General features: G+C 39.4%; 1 protein-coding gene across 1 annotated transcript; it reads left to right on the top strand.

The window, feature by feature from the left end:
- The first annotated feature begins 2,885 nt into the window (after window positions 1-2,885).
- Window positions 2,886-4,082, top strand: LOC109214551 (putative mediator of RNA polymerase II transcription subunit 29). Its single transcript, XM_019378486.1, has one exon. It carries the CDS (start codon window positions 2,886-2,888, stop codon window positions 4,080-4,082), a length of 1,197 nt encoding a protein of 398 aa, XP_019234031.1.
- Window positions 4,083-23,624: the final 19,542 nt, after the last annotated feature.

The following is a 23,624-nucleotide window of genomic DNA, read 5'->3' as shown; positions in this document are numbered from 1 at the left end:
ATCCTATTAGTTTTAGGACATAATACTACACGTTAAGAATCCTACATGATTACCCTAAGGAACCCTATCAGTGTAATTACTTTCGGGCTGTCTAATTCATATAAAATTGAACAAGTAAATATCTTTAGTCATGTAATCCTATTACTTTTAGGTATACTTCTTAAAAATTCCCAAGCAATTAGATCAAAAATTCCTATTACTAATTTAATTCGAAAATATATTATAATGTCCTATTACTAATTTAATTTGAGAATGCATTATATTGTCGAAATCCATTTAGAAAAAGGAGATCCTATATTATTATTAAAACATAAACACAATATTAATATACCAAAATAGCACTAAAATATTAAGCGGAAAAACTCATAGGAAAAAGACATAACTGCAATAACCTATTTTTTAGACAACAATACCTTATTTGCTAATTTTAATATTTAAGATTTTAAAATTAATAAAATTTTGTCTATTAAATTTTTATTAAAAATATGTAGGAAGGATTAATAAAATCAACTTCATAAGAATCCTCCGTATTGGCAATACAATGTCCAATACCAAAAAAAAAAAAAAGTAATATTAAATGAACTTCATAAAGAGTTGGAATTGAGAAAAAAAGTACCCCACGATAATATATTTTTATATTATATTTGAACTATTTTCCTACTCAAATAATAATTTTTTAATCAATTTTTCGTGTAACATTGAAACATACCCAATTATTAAACAACAACTAAGAAAATATTTAAGAATATAAATGTGTGTGAAAGAGAAAAAAATGGTTGGTAAGAGTCAATATCACTAAACATAAAGATCTAAAAGTGAAATGTCATATCAATCTTTTACTCTTTGAAAATAAAATTTATAGTGTATAAAATTATAATTAAGATTAAATATTCAAAACTAGAAATGAACTAATATTAAGATTTGAATAAACATAGAATAAAATATTTTTTACGTTAAAACCAAATAATTAAATCTTTTAATTAATTATTTAGCAAAAAATCCAATTGATTTATTTTTTAAATTCATCACATGAGTAAAATTTTTGTTCAAGTTAAAAACAATATTAGGATGCATAAATTTATTCTATAAAAAGAGTGTTAGAACACAAAGTAAAAAGGTTAGTCTATTACTAAGAATCAAAATGCTATACAAGTGTCTGAGGAAGCACAATCAAAGCTAAATCCTAATCAAGATCAAGACTATATTACAAAGAGTCAACTCTGGTATAACGGGATTATTCTTTGTAGATGCCTCTGGCGAAATCGAAATAATATTTTTATGTCATACATTACTTGCAAATATCATATCAAGAAGCATGATACTGTTAGCAGTAATAGCAAGTGGTGTACCAACAACGATTTTATTGTGAGGCCACCCACTTTAGATTTGATATACCTCTTCAAACAACTTAAATAATCATCACAAATATATCAAAGCAGATCAATGTTGCTAAATTTATAAGAAAAGAAAAATTAATAATATGGGATGAAGCATTTGTAGCAAAGTGTCAAAGTTGACATCAAATTTTACTAAAATGGGTTAGAAAGAGAAGTTCTCCTACTTCTCTCTAGAACTAAAGAGAAGTCCTGATGTTCAAGGACTTCCTCATCCAGTTAATTTAGCAAGAACACCACAAGGAACCTGAAGGATCTCTGAATGAACATAGCTAAAAACGAATCTACAGATGCAAAAAATACACCCCCAGACTTAATGATGGAAATGGACCAAGATGTCAACACAAACCCACCAGCCCCAGAATCAGACAAGATCTAGCAGAGGAAAATCATAGACAAACCAACCCATTCCTCCACAAACTTAAGAAAAATTTGGTTTAAGCACAATACCAAAACCAAATAGCAGTCCAGAAATCAGTGGAAGGCCACAACACCTCTGATGAAACTGAGAATCACTGATTCTGAGAATTTTATTCCTATCACATCCACAGACAAAGAAAGGATCTACAACAACTGGACAAATGCTGTTATCATCAAAATATTTGGCAGAAAAGTGGGCTACTCCCTCCTCTAAAACAAAATCACAGCAATATGAAAACCAACGGAAGGTATCACACTAATTGACCTAGGTTACGACTACTACCTAATTAAATTCTCAAACCCAGAAAACTACGACAAAGCACTTCTTGGAGGACCATGGTTCATTGGGAACCAATTCCTCACTGTCCGAAAATGGGAGCCAAAGTTCATAGCCTCAGCAGCCTCACAAACATACTCAGCCATCTGGGCCAGATTACCAGAACTACCAACAGAATTCTATGACTATGAAATTCTCCAAAAAATAGGAACCAAACTAGGGAAGCTACTAAGGATAGATGCATGCACTGCCTCAACTACCAGGGGCAAATATGCGAGAGTATGTATCCTAGCACCCATAGAAAGCCTCTTAAAACTCATGTTATCATAGGAAGACATTACCAAAGGATTGCCTACGAGGGTTTTAACATGCTTTGCTCACAATGCGACAGATTGGGCCATATCCAAACAAACTGCCCCAACCAAAAGCCTTCAAAGGAAAAAGAAGTAATTGATAATCACCAAAACAATGATGGAATTGAATCCCTAACAGGGTAAATTGACCACTGGACTATAGTCACTCATAAAAAAACTAGGAAAAGGGAGGACCAAATGGGAAGGCAGAACACCCCTTCACAAAGACAACCAAAACAGGAACATAAAATGCAAGTGAAATCTCAGATACACGATACCACTCAGGCCACAAACTCCGGCCAAACGCACCAACCTAGATAGAACTTCAGAAGGAAGAACTATGAAGCAATCCACAAACCTGAAACACAATCAAAACCACTGGACAAAAGCATCAATACAGACAAAAGCAATGGCAATCAATTCATGGTATTAAATGCAATAATGAATGAGATGGATGACAAAATGGAAACCCTAGAAACAGCACAAACCACAACGAACCATCCAAAAAAACCACTGGTTATTCACTCAGAACCATCGAGCCCAGTCACACCATTAATGTGTCAATTTACCCCCTTTAATAACCAAAGACCTGGAAACGTTAATGCTTTAGAAAACCCACCCTTCCCAGCAAAATCTGATGGATCAACTAACGAAACCACACAAACACACGTAAACTCAAAGAACCCAACAGACAGTAATATCTCTCAACATGCCCTAGTTTGCAATGATAACGGCTCAATGGAAGTTGACCTTTGCATCACCCAAGAAGTTGTCAAAACCTCATTAATTAATGACAACAAAATTCAAACCACCAAAGACACGGAACAATCAGCGGTCGATATTCACATCACTCTCAACAATCATAGTACAAATCAAAACAACTCCTTAGAAAATGTCAACTCACCAAACTCTAACAACCTTGTCCTTCATATACTAGAAAACTATGCAGAACAAGGGAAAAATGAACCCTGCTACTTAAACTCACTGCCTAGTAACAACAACAGCACAAACAAAGCAAAGGAAAACCTAGGCAAAGACCACAAAGAACTCACAAAAGATGCCAAGACTACCCACCAACAGCTTCTACAGGAGGCATCAAAGGAATCACGGGAGAAATGTGTGGACACGCGAACAATACCAAGGAACTCAGCAGCTGAACAACCAAGCATTGAGGCAGGGTCATCCAATAGTGTATGCAACTCCGTCTTTAGCTGCAAACCACGTCCCACTTTCATGGCTGGAATACGGCCTAACGGGGTTCTCACTGAACATGAATCTACACCTAGAAGGCAGGGACATCATTATACAAATAGAGAATCCGAGTTACCTAGCCCAAATTGTAACGGAGGGACTAAGGATAGGGCTGGACAATGTAGCCAACAGCCCCAAATAAATCCACCACACCCAGCCATGGGAGCTCACCCATCCCCATGGAGTCGTCAACAGAGGAACACCCCAAGCACTCCAATACCCCTTAGCATGAATCTACCCCTCTTCCACAACAACCCTCAGCACAACCAACCACCACACATACACTACTCAAACACACAACAAAACCAGGGAACTACCACATCACCCAATCAACCAATGCAGCAGACGGACAAGGATAAAGATGAGGAAGGGTCATCAACAGCATAAGGAGTGGAGTATGCCATGCTACGAACGTCAAAAATGCTAGTGTTCAAGGAAAGAAAAGAAAAAATAGTCATCTTACGCTGCCCGATGAATTTGAGGAAATTGCTCGACCAATATAAGGGAGCTACTAACACCGCCATCAATCTACAAATACGGGGTAGTAATGATTCCGACGATATACGCCAACATGAACATAGCAAGTCCCCCCCCCCCCCCCCCCCATGCACAGGCGGAGGAGAGCACCCCATCCCCATCTAGACCAATGAGTTTGATCGTATGGAACAGTAGGGGAGCGGGGAATGAAGAGGTAGAAGAACATTTAGGTCTATGATGGACTACAACAGGCCCTTCCTAGTAGCACTCTTGGAGACAAAAATGGCGGATCACAGCATGCTCATAAACGACTTTGGATTCACTCACATGGCTCAGGTAGAAGCTCAAGGCAATTCAAGAGGCATGGTTATGATGTGGAATGCAGGAGAGGAGATATTCTGGTGGATCAAATCGGAACAACTGACCAAGAAATCCATGCGATGATTAAGGTAAACAATTCTAACCCTTGGCTACTATCTGTTATCTATGCTAGCAACCTAATCGAAGAAAGAACTATTCTGTGGAAAAATTTAAAGACAGTAACAAGCAGTTTTAAGGGTCCCTGGTTAGTCACTGGAGACTACAACAAAGTCACTAAGGCAAACGAAAAGTTCGGAGGCCTCCCAATAAGCTACCCTAGAGTATCGAAATTCCTTAACTGCCTAGACTTTTGTGGGATTATTGACCTAGGGTATAAGGGCTCAAAATATACTTGGACAAATAAAAAGAAAAAGACTAGAACTTTAATCATGGAAAGGTTGGATAGATACGTAGCAAACTCAAGCTGGATTAACCTTTTTAAAGAAGCACACGTCACACACTTAACAGGAATTCATTCTGACCGCTGTCCCATAAAACTAGACCTATTCAAAAACTTCTCACACAGTAATAATATCTTCAGAATTGAATCCATGTGGTTATCTCACCCAACGTTCAAAAATCTTGTTAAGGAGTCATGGACCAACCAAGATAATATACTTGGAGCAACTGAAAACTTTACAAAAAATATAAAAGAATGGAACATTAGTACTTTTGGCAATATTTTTCATAAAAAAAGTCATAATCTCCAGAATTAATGGAATACAAAATTCCCCAAACTATACGACCAGTCAATTCCTGCTTGACCTCGAAACAAATCTATTAAAGGAATTCAATGACATTCTAAAACTCGAGGAGGAATTTTGGAGCCTCAAATCCCGAATACAATGGTTGAATGAAGGGGATGCGAGTACGAAGTGGGCAACTGGTACTACGACCAAAAAGATATTAAATCTTTAATAAACAACTACTACACAAACCTCTTTACAACAGGACATAACACCTCCTATAGAACGAATCACTACATGTCCTTCTATGCAACTCTCGATAACATGGACCAACAAACCCTGTGCCAAGACATCACAGCCCGCGAAATTAAAAGTGCTTTAGATTCTTTTAATCCTTACAAAGCACCCGGGCCGGATGGTCTACACCCTTTTTTTTACCAGAAGTTCTGGAATGAAACTAAAGAAAAATTAACTGACTTTTGCAAAGACACCTTTAGGGAGAAAAAATGGCTGAGGATATGAATAGCACCTACATCTGCCTAATCCCAAAATGCCAAAATGCTGAAACTATCAAGCAATATCGACCTATCAGCTTGTGTAACACTGCCTACAAGGTAGTAATAAAAATCATCGTCAATAGAATCAAACCCCTCCTGCCCAAATTAATCCATCCAACACAAACTAGCTTCATGAAGGGCAGAAAATCTTCAAACAATGCTATCATTGTCCACGAGGTCTTAAATCACTTTAAAAAATTAAAAGGAAAAAAAGGAAAAATGTTGATAAAAATAGACCTAGAAAAAGCATTCGATAAATTAGAATGGTCCCTTATAAAATTCTCACTAACCTCCCTAAAATTCCCTCAAGATCTAATTGACCTAATTATGTCTTGTATCTCTACCATGTCTACCCCTATCATTATTAATGGATCCAATTCATAATTCTTTAAACCGTCTAGAGGTATTCGCCAAGGTAATCCCCTATCCCCTTACATCTTCATCATCTGCATGGAAATGTTGTCGAGACTAATTCACCATGAAATTGACTGCTGCAGGTGGGACCCAGTCAAAATCTCTTCAAAAAGTCCCCCTCTATCACACCTATTTTTTGCAGATGATCTAATCCTCCTAGCAAACGCTAATCAAAAAAGCTGCAACTCCATCATAGACACTCTCAATAAATTTTGCGCACATTCAGGCCAATCTATCAACTTCAACAAATTAAGGCTAATATTTTCTGAAAATATTCCAATAGACATAAAAATTGACTTTAGCAACTGCCTATCAATAAGCCACACTAGAGAATTCGGTAAGTACTTAGGATTCCCCATAGGGTTTTCTAATCCCTCAAAGAAAGACTTTCAATATATAATCGACCTTCTCAACAATAGACTAAAAGGGTGGAAAATCAACTTCCTTAACATAGCAGGAAGGACCACTCTCATTAAATCAACCCTGGCAGCAATCCCAATCATGTTATGCAAATCTACAACCTCCCCCAAGCTACTATTAATAACATTGATAGAATCCAAAGGAACTTCCTATGGGGGAGCACCTCCGAAAAAAGAAAATGCCATTTGATAAGTTGGGACACTACTACAAAGCAAAAGAAGGATGGGGGGTTGGGACTATACAAAACAAAATGGAAAAATCAATCCTTCAGTGCTAGCTTAGCTTGGAGATATAAAAAAGATCATAAATCCCTTTGGAGTAGGGTACTTCACAACAGATATAACAGTAGGAACCCCCCAAAAAGCTGGAATCTCCAAGATAAAAATGGCTCCTATATCTGGAAAAACATTTTCCGGAGCACAAACATTTGTAAACAAGGTATTCACTGGGAAATTGGAAACGGGCAATCCATTAAAACCTGGCAAGACGCCTGGCTAGGTAACAAGGAAACGTTAAGAACCCTAATCCAAGGGCCCTTAATGAGTCATGCACAACATCAACCGTTAGCAGATATTATTAAAAATAACACTTATAACCTTAATGATTTATCATTCCAGCTCCCAATCGAGGTTAAGAACAAAATTACTAGCACTTACATCAAGCAATTCCAAACTATTGAAGACAAATATAGCTGGGGCAAAAGTATCAATAAGATCTTTACTATCAAATCAGCTTATGAAATGCTCAAGGGGGGAGAGGAGGGAGACACAAAAGATTACAAATGGCTATAGAAGATTAAAACCCTCAACAAAATAAAATTCTTCCTATGGACGGCTATCCATAATAGACTCCCCACATCACAAATGTTCAACAGGAATATTAGTAACTCTCCGACCTACAACATTTGTAGCACTACAAATGAAAATACAATGCATATGTTCTTTAGGTGTAAGTACTCCAAAACAATCTGGGATCAAGTTGGTTTCAAGCTTCTTCCCCCAGAACCGCCAGACCAATACACCTTGCACAACTGGTCAAAAGCCCAAAGTAGCTCGAATACTAGGTTCAATGAATATCTCGACTGGCCTGATGTCCTCCCCTTTATCCTCTGGCACATTTGGCTGCATAGAAATGGACGATATTCAACAATAATAGTAAGCCTCTACTTCTAAAAAATATAGTAAACAAAGCCATGGAATACAAACTCCTGGACACAAACCAAAAAAGACCTTCTATAATTAGAGACACCATTCTCATTAAATGGAAACGGCCGGAACCAAACACCTATAAACTCAATGTGGATGGCTCATGTTTTGGAAATCCAGGAAAAGGCGGCATAGGAGGAATCATCAGAAGTGGCAATGGAGAATGGGTTTTTGGGTACAACATGAGTATTTCACATGCAACTAATATTTATATGGAAATACTAGCACTACTGAATGGTCTGAAATTAGCCATGGAGAACAACTACCTCCCCCTCACTATTGAAACGGATTGTAAGGAACTCATTAATTTAATTGATAATAAGAATTGTTCCTATAACCTAATTGATGATTGCAGATGCCTATTGAGTAGAGCAGGGGATCCGCCACTACAGCACGTCTATAGAGAGAGGCTAACCAGGCGGCTGATTCAATGGCGAAGAATGGAAGCAGCTTACCAATCCTTGGAAGCTTAAGGACTTATCTAATTCCTCCTACTTTTGTTATTTCGATTTTGGAAAGGGATAAGCTAGGAACTACGTGTCCTAGAACAGTTCCCATATGTAATGAATTATGTAATGACTCTTAGTATGTGCTTTTAATATAGGTCTTCATTACCAAAAAAAAGTGTCAAACGATCGAAATAATTGCCCGGGGTTCTTATTAATGAACCGTTTGGTGGAAAATTAATGGTTTAGGAGGTGATTTCTATCAAGTACTACTAGTAGTTCCAAAATCGACAAAAGCAGAGACTATAAAAGCTAACTTGCCAAAGTTATACTTCTGGTGTCAAATGAAAAAGATTCAACTGACAAGAAATATAAGTAAGAACAAATCCAGTATTCAGTGTCTTCTTGCTTCGTGTCGGAAACGAATAAGAGCATCCAATAAAAGATGATTTGGTTTTTCCTGAACACGTGGTTATCAATCCCAATCGTAATAGTAGTGCATTTAATAAGAGAAATATTTCTATCATTAGATTAAAACGCAATTTGTGCAAATGGTATGATAGAATTAAAAAGATATCTTAGCTAGCAGAAATAAATATGTTGATCAACTAAATAAAAGTATAATGCAAAATTTTATAATAAAAATAAAATATTTTTATTTTTATTTTTTGACTCAGCAGAAAATGATACCAATAATTACTACCAAGAAGAATACTTAAATACTTTAATACCAAATGGCCTTCTACCATACATGTTTGTTGTCAAGTTTATTATTTCTTACGTATGTTAGTGTCACCGTATATATAATAGACTAAGTTAAAATTGATCTCCCATTGTATATAGGTTAATTTTGAAAAAAAATATGTCTGTCATGCTATTGAAAAACTTAGATACGCTGAATAGCTTATGTAATAGCACACAAATGGTATATAGAAGTTTTGACAATAACTTCATACATGCAAAAATTATGATACTGGTCAATGTGCTTCTAAACATATTCTTATCCCTGAATTCAACTTTCGTCTTCCAAAACTAAGGAATATCCTTTTAAATTTGCGTGAAAATATTTTTAGTATATTTATGTTTTGCAAATATAACAAATAAAGCACAAGGACAAATATCCTAAATATTTGACTATATTTACCGCAATATGTTTTCTTGCACGAACAACTGTATGTTGCACTTTCAAGAGGGATATCAAGATCGACAATACGAGTTTTGATTAAGGCAGAGCAACCAAAGCATTAGGAGGAGACATACACAATATAATATTGTCCACAAAGAAGTGTTGATTAAGATACCATCACCTTAAATACTTTTAAACTATAATACATAATTATCTAACTAACATGACAAAATTGATTATTTATGTAATTTGATGATGTCCTTTTATTTTAAATTCATGTATTATGCTAATGTAATAATATTTTTCGGCATTTAGATGATTGTTGTATTACTATACATAAAAAATTCTATTAATTAAATTTTATTGTTCCTTCATCTAAATAAATATTTAAATTACCATGTGCCATTATTAACGTGCAACACACGTTCATAGATACTAGTTAATAATAAACATGTTGTAAATTACGAGTGCGTTTCACGTAGCGTAATTTACAATGTGTGCGTTTCACGTAGCGTAGTTTACAATGTGTGCAAAACAACAAGTGTGCGACATCCGAACTTGTTTAAATAAATTTCATAATTACTTAAAACATAAAATTAAAGCAATAAAAAGTGAAAATAGCACAAGTCCTAAAACATATAATAATTTGGATAATTAAGAAAGTACAAATTGTTAAGTGATCGTGCTAAAACCACGGAACTCGGGAGTGTTTTACACCTTCTTCCGGGTTAACAAGATTTCTTACCCCGTCTTCTGTGTTTCGCGGATCACAAACAGAGTCAAAACTTCCTTGATTGAGATTTTAATAAAACAGTGACTTGGAACACCGGAAATAAACGATTACAAGTGACGACTCTTTTAAAATTAAATAAAATCAATCCCTTTTTAAATAATGTCACTTAAATTGGAAAAACTCCTTTCTTTCCGCAATCCCCTCAAAAAAGAGGTGTGACAAATATATATAAGCATTTCAAACCTATTGCACTACTGTTCATAGCACGATTAAGAAAAGTTTAATCTCACTGTCTTGCCCGTCTCAGGCCTCAACAAGGGTTAATCAATAATCACTGTCATGCCATGATTTGGACTCTAAACTTATAATCGAACGAATCATAGCTCATCTTATTAAATAAATTTAAATGTATAATGAGTTTCTAATACAAATATAAAATTTAAACAAAAACTATTAGGTCCGTCCGAACTCATACGTTACATCTAGCTTCATCCATGCAGACAAAGCCAAAGCCAAAGCCAAGATTAGATGGCAAATTATCATAAGTATGAACACTCAAAATTTAGATGGCGCAAGCAGTGACGACAAGCAAAGGGCACACAGCCAAGCAGCGACACATTATTGACTCGCCCTTGTCTCCAGATAGAGTCATAGAGGTGTCAAATTTTAAAACAAATTTTTATAGCTTAGCTTTTGTACATTACGTAAAAAATAAACAAACTAAACGATACACGACAATATTTTAACCCATTAATTTCATATCAGGTGTCATAAAATACATACCTGGTACAAAAAAATTATGAATAAATGTACCGTAATTACTGTGACTTTAGTGTATGATAGGGGAGAACAAGAAGGTTTCCCTATAGCACAAAAATAGACAGAACATAAACTTTGTTGCAATGATCTATCATCCATCTCCCTCTACTATTCTTCAATCTTTTCATCACACTATTCAAGAAATACTGTAGAGTTTCTTTAGTGAGTGTATATTTATTGTGACATTTTCAGTGTTTTTTCAACCTAATCCTGTTTGTACAAACTATAGTAGGTTTCGATTTATTGTATTCAGCTAGAGGAGCATATTCTCACAACTTTACTTGCACCCCCAAATTATTAATAAAGTCAAAAAATAATCGAAAAAAGTACTTCCCATGCACGCTACGATTTGACGGAGCATGAAATCTATTTTTTTAAGCTTATGGTCTAAATAAGACTATAAATCATCTCCTTAATGATAAAATCTGAATTTTTAAAATTAAATTATTTTTAGATATATAATTTTCCAGCCGGCGACAATTTCATTTTTCAGGCACCCACATCCGAAGTCCTAGTAAGGGTGTCAATGCTTCGGTTCGGCCAATTATTTCATAAAACTTGTGCCGTACCAATTTTTAGTTACTTTATTTTGTATAACCAAAAGTAGTTTTTTCGAACCCATACCAGTCATCTCGTTTTTCTTCGGCATCGGTACGATTCAGTTAATTTTTCGGTATCTTTTTTAACATTCATGTAAGAGTCGCTAGTTGAAGTTAGAATTCGATAAATGCCGCATACTTGCATATGATTTTGACAAAACTCTCTAGACATTTTTATTATTTAAAAAGTGATGAATCAAGTAACATGAAAGATATCCATGATAGAGATTCATCCAACTATTCTATGGTAGCATAAAACAATTTAAGCAAAGATAAGAGATATATAAATCATACGAGTGAAAAGATACATGTTGAAGTCTAGCCCTAGGTTCCGCCATTGATGAGCTCGAGCAAGAGAAGGAACAGAGAGAGCGTTAGAGAGAAGGAAAGAAACTGAAAATGAAGAAACCGTTTCTTCCGTTAATTGCTTAGTTGTAAATGAACTGTACACCCCTTATTATACTAACTAACATAACTAATCACCTACTAACTTCCTGAACTAATCACCTTCTAGAATAGTACTACATAAGTACAGAAATGTACAACTATCTACAGCTTCTAATTTCAACACTCCCCCTCAAGTTGAGAATAAAAAATGTCTTTCATTCCCAACTTGGAGATTAATGTTGCATGTTGCTGATGTCCTAGTGCCTTGGTCAGCACATCAGCTGGTTGTTCCTGACTAGGAATGTAAGAAGTCTTGATCAGCCCTTCTTGAATTTTCTCTCGGATGAAATGTGTCACGACCCGGATTTCCCACCCTCGGGGGTCGTGATGACGCCTACTAATGTGAGCTAGGCAAGACAATTCAATTAAACTAATTACTTCATTATCCATTTATTCCTTTTTATCAAACACGAAGCGATAACATATAAACAGCGAAAAGTTAAATTAAGCGGAAGAATATAATGAAATATCTGGAATCTATGTCTACTACAATTACTCAAGCCTTAACCACCCAAAACCTGGTGTCACAGTGTCACAGTGTCACAGATAGTCTAAGATTCACTACACACAAAGTCTGAAGAAATAACAATATACTATTTCTGAAATAAAGAAAATGAAACAGGGAATAGAAGATAGAGGAGACGCAAGGGCCTGCGGACGCCTGCAGGTCTACCTTGGATCTCCGCGTGGACTGAAGGTAGCCACCTGATCTACTGTCCGAAATCTACAGCACTGGGATCTGCACAAAAGTGTGCAGAGTGTAGTATCAGCACAACCTACCCCATGTGCTGGTAAGTGCCTAGCCTAACCTCGGCGAAGTAGTGACGAGGCTAGGACCAGACTACCAAATAAACCTGTGCAGTTCAAATTATATAGCGGAAGAGAAATACGGAAATAAACAAGTAAAGATGGGAGGGGGAAACATGCTTCGGGGAAAACAGGTAAAAAATAGGATATCAATAGAATATAAAGGAATCAAAATCCAACCACTAACAAGAATAAAGAAAAACAAAGGCAGATTTCACTTTCTCTTCACATCTTATTGCTGGCGTGCAACCCGATCCCATTTCTCATATCTTGTGGCAGGCGTGCCACCCGCTCCCATTTCATGTATTTCGTGTCAGGCGTGCCACCCGCTCCCATTTCATGTATCTTGTGGCAGGCGTGCCACCCGCTCCCATTTCATTATATCTTGTGGTAGGCGTACACCCGCTCCCACTTCATTATATCTTGTGGTAGGCGTACCACCCGCTCCCATTTCATTACCAACAATAATCACAAGGAATCCCGGCAAGGGAACAATAATATCAAACAAACATCTCGGCAAGGGAACAATGATATCTCAATAATATCCCGGCAAGGGAACAATAATATCAAATAAATATCCCGGCAAGGGAACAATGATATCTCAACAATATCCCGGCAAGGGAACAATAATATCAAACAAACATCCCAACAAGGGAACAATGATATCAAACAGACATCCCGGCAAGGGAACAATGATGATAATAACATGTGAGGCACAATAAACCACAACGGAGTCATAACAATGTATAACACAAGACTCACGGGCATGCTTGACACCGACGTATAGATAATCGTCACCATGCCTATACACCGTACTCCATAATTAACACATAGCAAATAGACACAACTCCTAATCCCTCAAGCTAAGGTTAGACCAAACACTTACCTCGATGCCACGAATACAATTTACGATTCAATTATAGCTTTACCCCTTGATTCCACCACCAATTCGCTCGTATCTAGTCACAATTTACTTAATTACATCAATAAACGCTAAATGAATCAACCCCAATGCATGAAAATGAGTTTTCCAAAGTTTTACCCAAAAAGTCAAAAATCGCCCCCGAGCCCACATGGTCAAAACTCGAGGTTCGAACCAAAACCCGATCACCCATTCTCCCACGAACTCAAATATATAATTTGTTTTGAAATCGGACCTCAAATCGAGGTCCAAATCCCCAATTTTTGAAAAACCTATGTTCTACCCAAAACACCCAATTTCCCCCATGAAAATCATTGATTTGAAGTTGAAATCAAGTTAAAAGATGTTAAGAATTGAAGGAAGTTAGTTAAAATCGACATACAATTGATTTAGAGAAGAAGAAATCCTTGAAAAATCGCCTAAGTGTGTTTTTGTTTTGAGAGAATGTGGAAAATGGGTTTAAAATCGTCTAAGTATAAAAGTTTCAGGTCTCAGACGTGGGAATTGCGAACAGGGTTTGGGAATTGCGAAGCTTGGGAATTGCGAACATGGGTTTGGAAATTGCGAAGCCTGAGAATTGCGAACATGGGTTTGGGAATTGCGAAGCCTGGGAATTGCAAAGGGAGGTTGGGAAATGCGACGCCTGCAGGCCTGCAATTCCTTAAGTCCAAAATTTCACCCCGTGGCCTATCCAAAACTCACTTGAGCCCTCGGGGCTCCAAACCAAATATACACACAACCTCAAAAACATCCTACGAACTTATTCGTGTACTCAAATCACCAAAATAACATCATGAACATCGAATTAAACCTCAAGACCAATGAAATTTCTCAAAACTTCTTTAAACATCAAATTTGCATTTAAGGTCCGAATCACTTCAAATGGATTCCGTTTCTTACCAAACTTCACAGAATTATCTTAAATCATATATAAGACCTGTACCGGGCGCCGGAACTAAAATACGGGCCCGATACAAACATGTTCTAATCAAATTTCATTTCCAAATCCTTTAAACAATTTCAGAAAACAATTTTCTTCAAAAATTTATTTCTCTGGCTTGGGACCTCGGAATTCAATTCCGGGCATACGCCCAAGTCCCATATTTTCCTACAGAACCTCCGGGACCGTCAAATCACGGGTCCGGGTCCGTTTACCCAAAATATTGACCGAAGTCAAATTAATTCATTTTATAGTCAAAATTTATCATTTTTCACAGAATTTCACATATAGGCTTTCCGGCTACGCGCCCGGACTGCGCACGCAAATCGAGGTGATGCTAAAAGAGGTTTTTAAGGCCTCAGAACGGAGAATTCATTTTAAAGACAAGTGATGACCTTCTGGGTCATCACATTCTCCACCTCTAAAACAACCGTTCGTCCTTGAACGGACAGAAGAAGGAAGTAAAGATGGGGATAACGGCTCCTCATATCAGACTCGGACTCCCAGGTCGATGCCTCAGGAGGCTGACCTCTCCACTGAACACATACGGAAGGAAAACTCTTCGATCTCAACTGACGAACCTACCGGTCTAGAATGGCTACCGGCTCCTCCTCATAAGACAAGTCCTTGTCCAACTGGACAGTACTGAAATCTAACACGTGGGATGGATCACCGTGATACTTTTGAAGCATGGACACATGAAACACTGGATGCACGGCTGATAAGCTCGGCGGCAATGCAAGTCTATAAGCCACCTCTCCCCCTCGATCAAGAATCTCAAACGGGCCAATGAACCTAGGTCTAAGCTTGCCCTTCTTCCCAAATCTCATCACGCCCTTCATAGGCGACACTCGAAGCAATACCCGCTCAATGACTATGAATGCCAAATCACGAACCTTGCGGTCGGCATAACTCTTTTGCCTGGACTGAGCTATACGAAGCCTATCCTGAATAATCCTAACCTTGTCCAAGGCATCCTGAACCAGATCCGTACCCAACAACCGAGCCTCTCCTGGCTCAAACCATCCAACCGGAGACCGACACCGCCTACCATATAAAGCCTCATAAGGAGCCATCTGAATACTCGACTGGTAGTTGTTGTTGTAGGCAAACTCCGCTAAAGGCAAAAAACTGATCCCACGAGCCTCCAAAGTCAATGACACAAGCTCGGAGCACATCCTCCAAAATTTGAATAGTCCGCTTGGACTGCCCGTCCGTCTGAGGATGAAATGTTGTGCTTAACTCGACCCGTGTGCCCAACTCTCGCTAAACTGCCTTCCAGAAATGTGAGGTAAACTGCATACCTCAATCCGAAATGATAGACACGGGCACACCATGAAGACGAACAATCTCCCGGATATAGATCCCAGCTAACCTCTCGGAAGAATATGAGACTGCCACAGGAATGAAGTGCGCTGACTTGGTCAACCTATCAACAATGACCCACACTGCATCGAACTTCTTCTGAGTCCGTGGGACCCTAGAAACAAAGTCCATAGTGATACGCTCCCACTTCCACTCAGGAATCTCAATCTTCTGGAACAAACCACAGGGCCTCTGATGCTCGTACTTAACCTGCTGACAATTCAAACACCGAGCCACATATGCAATGATATCCTTCTTCATTCTCCGCCACCAATAATGCTGTCGCAAGTCCTGATACATCTTCACGGCGCCCGGATGAATAGAGTACCGGGAGCTATGGGCTCCTCTAAAATCAACTCTCGAAGACCATCCACATTAGGCACACAAACTCGACCCTGCAATCTCAAAACTCCATCATCACCTAAGGTAACCTGCTTGGCACCACCGTGCTGCACCGTGTCTCTAAGGACACACAAATGGGGATCATCATACTGCCGATCTCGGATACTCTCCAATAATGAAGAACGAGCGACTGTGCAAGCTAACACACGGCTGGGCTCAGAAACATCCAACCTCACGAACTGATTGGCCAAAGCCTGAACATCCAAAGCAAGCGGTCTCTCACCGACCGGAATATAAGCAAGACAACCCATACTGGCTGACTTCCTACTCAAAGCATCGGCCACCACATTGGCCTTTTACGGATGATATAAGATGGTGATATCATAATCCTTCAACAACTCCAACCACCTCCTCTGCCTCAAATTCAACTCCTTTTGCTTGAACAAATACTGTAGACTCTTGTGATCCGTAAAAACCTCACATGCCACGCCATATAGATAATGCCTCCAAATCTTCAATGCGTGAACAATGGCTGCCAACTCCATATCATGAACCAGATAGTTCTTCTCATGAATCTTCAACTGCCGCGAAGCATAGGCAATGACCTTGCCATCCTGCATCAACACTGCACCAAGTCCAATACGAGATGCATCACAATAAACTGTATAAGGCCCTGAACCTGTGGACAAAACCAACACCGGTGTCGTAGTTAGAGTTGTCTTGAGCCTCTGAAAGCTCGCCTCACACTCGTCCGACCATCTGAACTGGGCACCCTTCTGGGTCAATCTGGTCATCGGGGTTGCAATAGATGAAAACCCCTCTACGAACCGACGATAGTAGCCTGTCAAACCCAAGAAACTCCGGATCTCTGTAGCTGATGTTGGTCTAGGCCAGTTCTTGACTGCCTCAATCTTCTTCGGATCAACCTGAATACCCAACACCCGAGGCCCCCGGGCCCCCATCCAATCACACAAACCAGTCCCATAACATAACACGGACCTGCTCGAGGCCTCAAATCACATCAAACAACATCAAAATCATGAATTGCACCCCAATTCAAGCTTAATGAACTTTAGAACTTCAAATTTCTACATTGGATGTCGAAAACTATCATATCACGTCCGATTGATCTCAAATTTTGCACACAAGTCACATTCGACATTACGGACCTACTCCAACTTTCGGAATTGGATTCTGACCCCGATATCAAAAAGTCCACTTCCGGTCAAACTCCTCAAAAACCTTCAAATTTCTATCTTTAGCCAAATGATTCCAAAATGACCCACGGACCTCCGAATTCACTTCCGATCGCGCTTCCAACTCCAGAATCACCATACGGAGCTATTCCCAGACTCGGAATCCCAAATGGACATCGATAACCCTGAAATGCACTTCAAGCAAAACTTATGAAATTTCTTCCAAAATGCTAACTTCCACAATAGGCGCCAAAACTCTCCCGGGTCATCTAAAACTCGATCCAGGCATACTCCCAAGTCCGAAATCATCATACAAACCTGCTGGAACCTTCAGATCCTGATTCCGAGGTCGTTTACTCTTAAATCCAATCTCAGTTAATTCTTTCAACTTTAAGCTTCCGAAATGAGAATTCTCTTTCCAAATCAACTCTGAACTTCTCGAAATTCAACTCCAACGATGCGCACAAGTCATAATACCTGAAATGAAGCTGCTCATGGCCTCAGACTGCTGAACGATGCGCTAGAGCTCAAAACGAACGGTGGGGTCGTTACATTCTCTCCCACTTAAACATACGTTCGTCCTCGAACGTGCTAAGAACTGTGCTGGAGTTGTCCGAAATCACTGTTTAACACGGCAAGCACCTACCCGTGCTACCACAACTCCGCTGAGCAGCTTAGCCCGATCACTCTGAAGATATTCTTTTTCACTTAAGCAAATAAGCCTTAGAGCCCAATTCCAACATCCGGAATTCTCTGCCAGACCTGTTCCCAACATACGAACACCGTGTCAATCACCATACGGTGCACCAGAACATGACTGTACACCTTTGCTGAATTCATACCTTGCACCGCTTATTCACAGGACCACAATAACATTCTCTAAGCATAATAGTCGAAATTCCACGAATCTGATGCTCCCATTGCACCTCATGACACACACAGGTCTTGCTCTAACTCTTACAATACCACCACGACGGACGAGATGTGCAGAAATTCATAACCAACTACCGAGTCAACCAATCATTGAGTCTATACTACTGACAAGAACCATCACTTCATTCTGAACCGAATAATGGCCTTAGCTCCTTAATGTACTTCATATAATCAGATTGCACGGATCTTAAATCCAATAATCTCGTCTCACCCAGTACGAACTGCTCAGGCAATAAGCCACCCCGACATGACCAAAAGTCTCATATGATGCTACCATGTGCCAATAGGCTACCAATTAGAGTGCGACACAAAAGGAAAACGAACTCTGAAAAGGAAATTCAATTACCCCGCTCGCGAATCATACATGCGACGCGGCACACAGCTAATATGAGCTTTCCTCAGAAAATAGGAAACAAAACACATAAAAACAGATATGGGAAACTGTACTGAACATCACACTGTTGCAGCGTGCAACCCGAACATACCCATGGCGGCGCGCCACCCGATCCAAATAACATACCCACGGCGGCATGCCACCCGATCCACACATAGAACTCACATGAGAAGATATACATCAAGCTAATTTGCTCATTACAACAAAATGCCGAATATCGGTCACAAGCACGCTAAGTGCATAATACAATCCCTGGGGGAGCATATAGTTCCATAGGCTACAAAACTCAAGCACAACTGAGGTGCGATATACAATCTGAATCTCGAGAGCCTTCCTGCTCATATGACATCATCTCTACGCGGAACATATCGGAAAATCCTCGGGCCATTCACAACTCATACGTCACAGTATAGCATTACATGAAATAGCCGACGACGAAATAATATCCACATCTGAATACTCCTCCATAAGGAGCGCTATGCTGAAATGAACGCATCCGGCCTGATATAAGGCCCATATTCATATTTAAATTCATTCACAGACCTCAAGCCGATTCTGATCGTATCGAACTAGGTCCACAATCTTTCCTGGGTCCATAATGACCTCCTTTATCCCATAACACACCAAAATAACCATCATAACTGGAGTAATCCTCCATCGTCCACAACCCAATAACTGAGTGCCCTCCAGGCATATATTCTCAAATTAACGATATCATCACAATCTTCATACTTGGTTTGAATCTTTGATCAGTCAAGTGACTAGATGCCACACTTATGCAGTCTTCCTATGGGACACGCTCCCACGACCTTCCGTAACCGATAACAGGTCTGTACATCCAAACCACCGGCCGCACTAACGCTAAAAAGCGATCAAGAATCCTGAACCAGGATGCAAAGCCCTTTTTTACAAAACACCGATCTCAGGTGACGCTAAAGACAATACCAACTTACCTTAAACATCGAAACTCCTTTCGTGCTCATCCGAGCTCGTGACATCCTCGACAACACCGACTGCAACTTTGATCCTCACTTCAAATTCCATACCACTCGCTGCTCCCATCATGCCAACATGCAATAAAACACGATTTTCGTCATAACTCCGAAACCACTAATAGGTTAACACTTCATCATATAAAAACTTTTCACTTAACTCACTTCAGGAGATCCATTGTATCACACAGGTGAATTCTCATAACCGTAGAATATGCAAATCTCTAAGTAGTGGTCTAAGCCACCATAGCCCTTCCGGAATCTACTTCCACATAACAAGCCATAACAGTAGAATGCTTCTGAATAACATTAATTACGGCGGCTGACAAGCCTGATACGTACCGTTACAATCACTTGCATAACTTGATCTCGCTGAAGGAACTGATCACTACCACCAATATGCCAATTCAACTATGGCTAACGAATCTATCTTCTTCCAATTTATCTGTGATTGCCATAGGAACAATATCAACTCCATTCAACACTTACCACACTCTATTAGCACTCATCCCGAGTGACCTTGAATCACGAGACCATGCTGTCTCGAATCCCACGAATCGTTTCATACCTCCCAAATGCTGCACTGCAAGCCAGCACATCATAGAACATTCTGGGCCTTTTCTCATAAGCTGCTACAAAAGCTTGACTCTGAACCGTACTTATAGGCTCGAAATCATTAGGCACCAGTCTTTACCCTTTTGAATCCATTAGGACCGTCGTTGAGAGCCACCCGCTCTGACTTGGCCTCGAATATAATTAACTCCACAGATCTTCTAGCACATGAATACCCTCTCGACGAAGCACCTGGCAGAATCACTTCCCTTGAAACCCACACTTATACGAGGCATAAACCCTGAATCCTTTCTCAAATCTGAACATGAGCCAACAAGACCAACCATGGCACACCTTTAACAATCCCTTTGCTCAATTCACCACTTTTGTTCTTTTCCCGTAGCTAAAATAACCCATTAACATACTAATAACCAGAAACCTCGCAAGTAGTTAACCATGCAACCCAATCATAGGCGATGGGACTCTCCCACTTAGCTTGAAGCCACTATTACATAACTCTGGAACTCACCGGAATTCTTTATCTCTTATTGACATAACCTTGCGCAATCAACCGCCTAAATTTTCGGATTCTTTCTATAAAACCCCCTTTTTATACTCTGAATCATCAACCACATTCGCACACCCGATCTCTTCGCTGAATAACCAATAGAATTCTTCGGAAAAGCTTCGCCAACCACGCGATCGCTAACCTGCTCACAGGGAATAACCCGCCTGTGGAAATCACTCCCCGATATCTTCCAATGCTGCTACACAAGGTGCAATCACTATGACATCAATAACCCTCCCTGAGTCCGAGCTCAATCTCTAGCTGCACAAGTCCATTCATCCCTCGCGGACATCACTTAAATGTGCGGCAACAACCTTCCAATTCGATGTTATGTTGTATCCTTCTTCATTCAAGCAGCTCCTTCCCATTATATCAAATCTCCTGCCGCATAATAGTCCATACTTCAAATTAAATCCGTAGACCCCAATCACAAATCTCTGAAATTCTCAAATCATTCCAAACTCTCCTTAAGGTGCGTAGTCAACCTACCACAATGCCCATATGTAACTCCGCCACTCTCCCACTTTGGCGGAACTCATCCCTTTAATTGACTACTCGCCCTTTGCTCCTTATACTTGGCCTTCTAGAAATATTAGCCACCGCCTGACACTTCCCAAACGTCTTTCCTCATTCTTTGCTGCTCAATTGTTGCCTTAGATGAAATCTAACTTTGTAGCACTTGAACCCACAAATCGCTACTAACTTTAAACCTTTCTGAAGATCAACTTTCTCGAGCCGTCATCCTTAGAAACACCGGTTCCATATTGAACCGCCGCACCCCGCGATCTCTAACCGTCGCTTCTTTGATACTGACCCACAATATCCTGCTCCAAGGGCAATTGTAGAAGATCATAACGCCGGCGAATTTAGTACATTCAATAAGGACAGCGACACCTCATTATAGAAGAAAACTCCACCACGCTCGCAAATGTAGAGTCTTGTTACCCTATCAACCCAAACCTGAACATCCTCAACCCGTTTGCCTTCTCCTTTTCGGGAATAAAATATTGACTCTAGATCATGCACTGAGTAAACCTCCCTTCAAGTCGTTCATTGCCTCGACACGTAGGCAAACATCCAACCATCATATTAATATTGCGGAATAATCGTTCATAAGCATCATGGAAACCTGTGCCTAGCCTCACGGCTCTCAGAAGTACCGCTACTGAGCTGAATCAATAGAATATCCTTCCACAAGGTGACGATAATAGCTTACACAACCTCGCAGGGAGAAACACCCCGCTCCACGTTCATAGTACAATTACAATCCTTCAATTCTCGATTTATAACAAGCGGTTCGCGTCGCGTAATATTGAGTAGGAAGGAAACAAGGGCCTAAGCCTCAAGGAATCAAATTGCATGATGAGGAATCAAGAAGGGAAGTACTCCTAAAAGCCCTGTAGCCTCCCGAGGATAAGTACAGACGTCTCCGTACCGATCTGCGAGACTCTACTAGACTTGCTCATGACTCGTGAGACCTACGGGAACCTAGTGCTCTGATACCATGTTGTCACGACCCAAATCCACTAAGGGTCGTGGTGGCACCGGACATCGCTGTCAGGCAAGCCAATCAAACTACTTAATCAAATTCTCATTTAAATATTTCCGAAAATACTTCTTTTATACATTTGAAACAATACATAGTAAGTTCCTCCGAATAAATAATGAAACATTTAACAACCTATAAAATTTATGAATAAACCCAAATACATCCCAGAACCCGGTGTCACAAGTACATGAGCAATTACTAAGGAATCGAATAAAGTACAATAACTGTCCGGAGTACAAGTGGACAGAAATGGAAATACCATACAATACTCTGAAGGAGACTCTGCTGACTGCGATTCGTCTCGATAAATGCAACTCATCTAAGTCTCCATATTAACCATGTCGCTATGCCACTAAGCCGCTAGCCACATACGAACCTGTGCAACAAAAATGCACAGAAGTGTAGTATGAGTACAAAAATAACGTGTACCCAATGAGTATCCCGTCTAATCTCAAAGAAGTAGAGACGAGATGGTCGACTTCGATACTTACTAGTGGTCCAATTATGATATATTATTAAGGCGAATTTTCAAGGATTTATTAAGAATGACAGTAATTTCAGGTAAGTCATGAACAGGTGAAAGTTCCTTTTTTATATTAAAAGTCTCAAGGTTCATAAACCAATAGTTTCCAATTATCTCAAGTCGAGGGAAGCAAATATCAATCTCAAATAATCTCAAGGCACACAATACAAGCATGCGCAAATCATGCCGAGGACGTACGGCCCGCTCCAACAGAAAATAAACTGTGCACTGCCGAGGGTCGAACGGCGCGAACCATAGATGCATCTGTTACCCCACTCGCGAACTATCCTGCGATGCGGTCAACATAAAATAAACAAATACCCTGCTCGCGAATCATACATGCGACGCAGGTACACATAGGGATACATGCTCAAATAGCAAATTAAGAATTTATCGGGGAACATTTATCCAAATAAAAGCAAATCCTCTTTTAACAATTTAAGAAAACGAAGTTTAATCCTTTTAGCAATTCATTTACTAATTCATTGTAACTTAAGCAATTCAAACTGTCAACAATTTCACAATTAATCCAAGTATAGCATACTTTTGGGTCCTAG

The sequence above is a fragment of the Nicotiana attenuata genome, unplaced genomic scaffold, assembly GCF_001879085.1.
Source record: "Nicotiana attenuata strain UT unplaced genomic scaffold, NIATTr2, whole genome shotgun sequence".
NCBI lineage: Eukaryota > Viridiplantae > Streptophyta > Magnoliopsida > Solanales > Solanaceae > Nicotiana > Nicotiana attenuata.
Note: the sequence above shows the minus strand (reverse complement) of the source record. Positions and strands in the feature narration are given on the sequence as shown.

What these genes read in the sequence shown, in the direction of transcription:
- LOC109214551 (XM_019378486.1), top strand. Translation starts at nt 2,886, where the DNA reads ATGAATGAGATGGATGACAAAATGGAAACCCTAGAAACAGCACAAACC.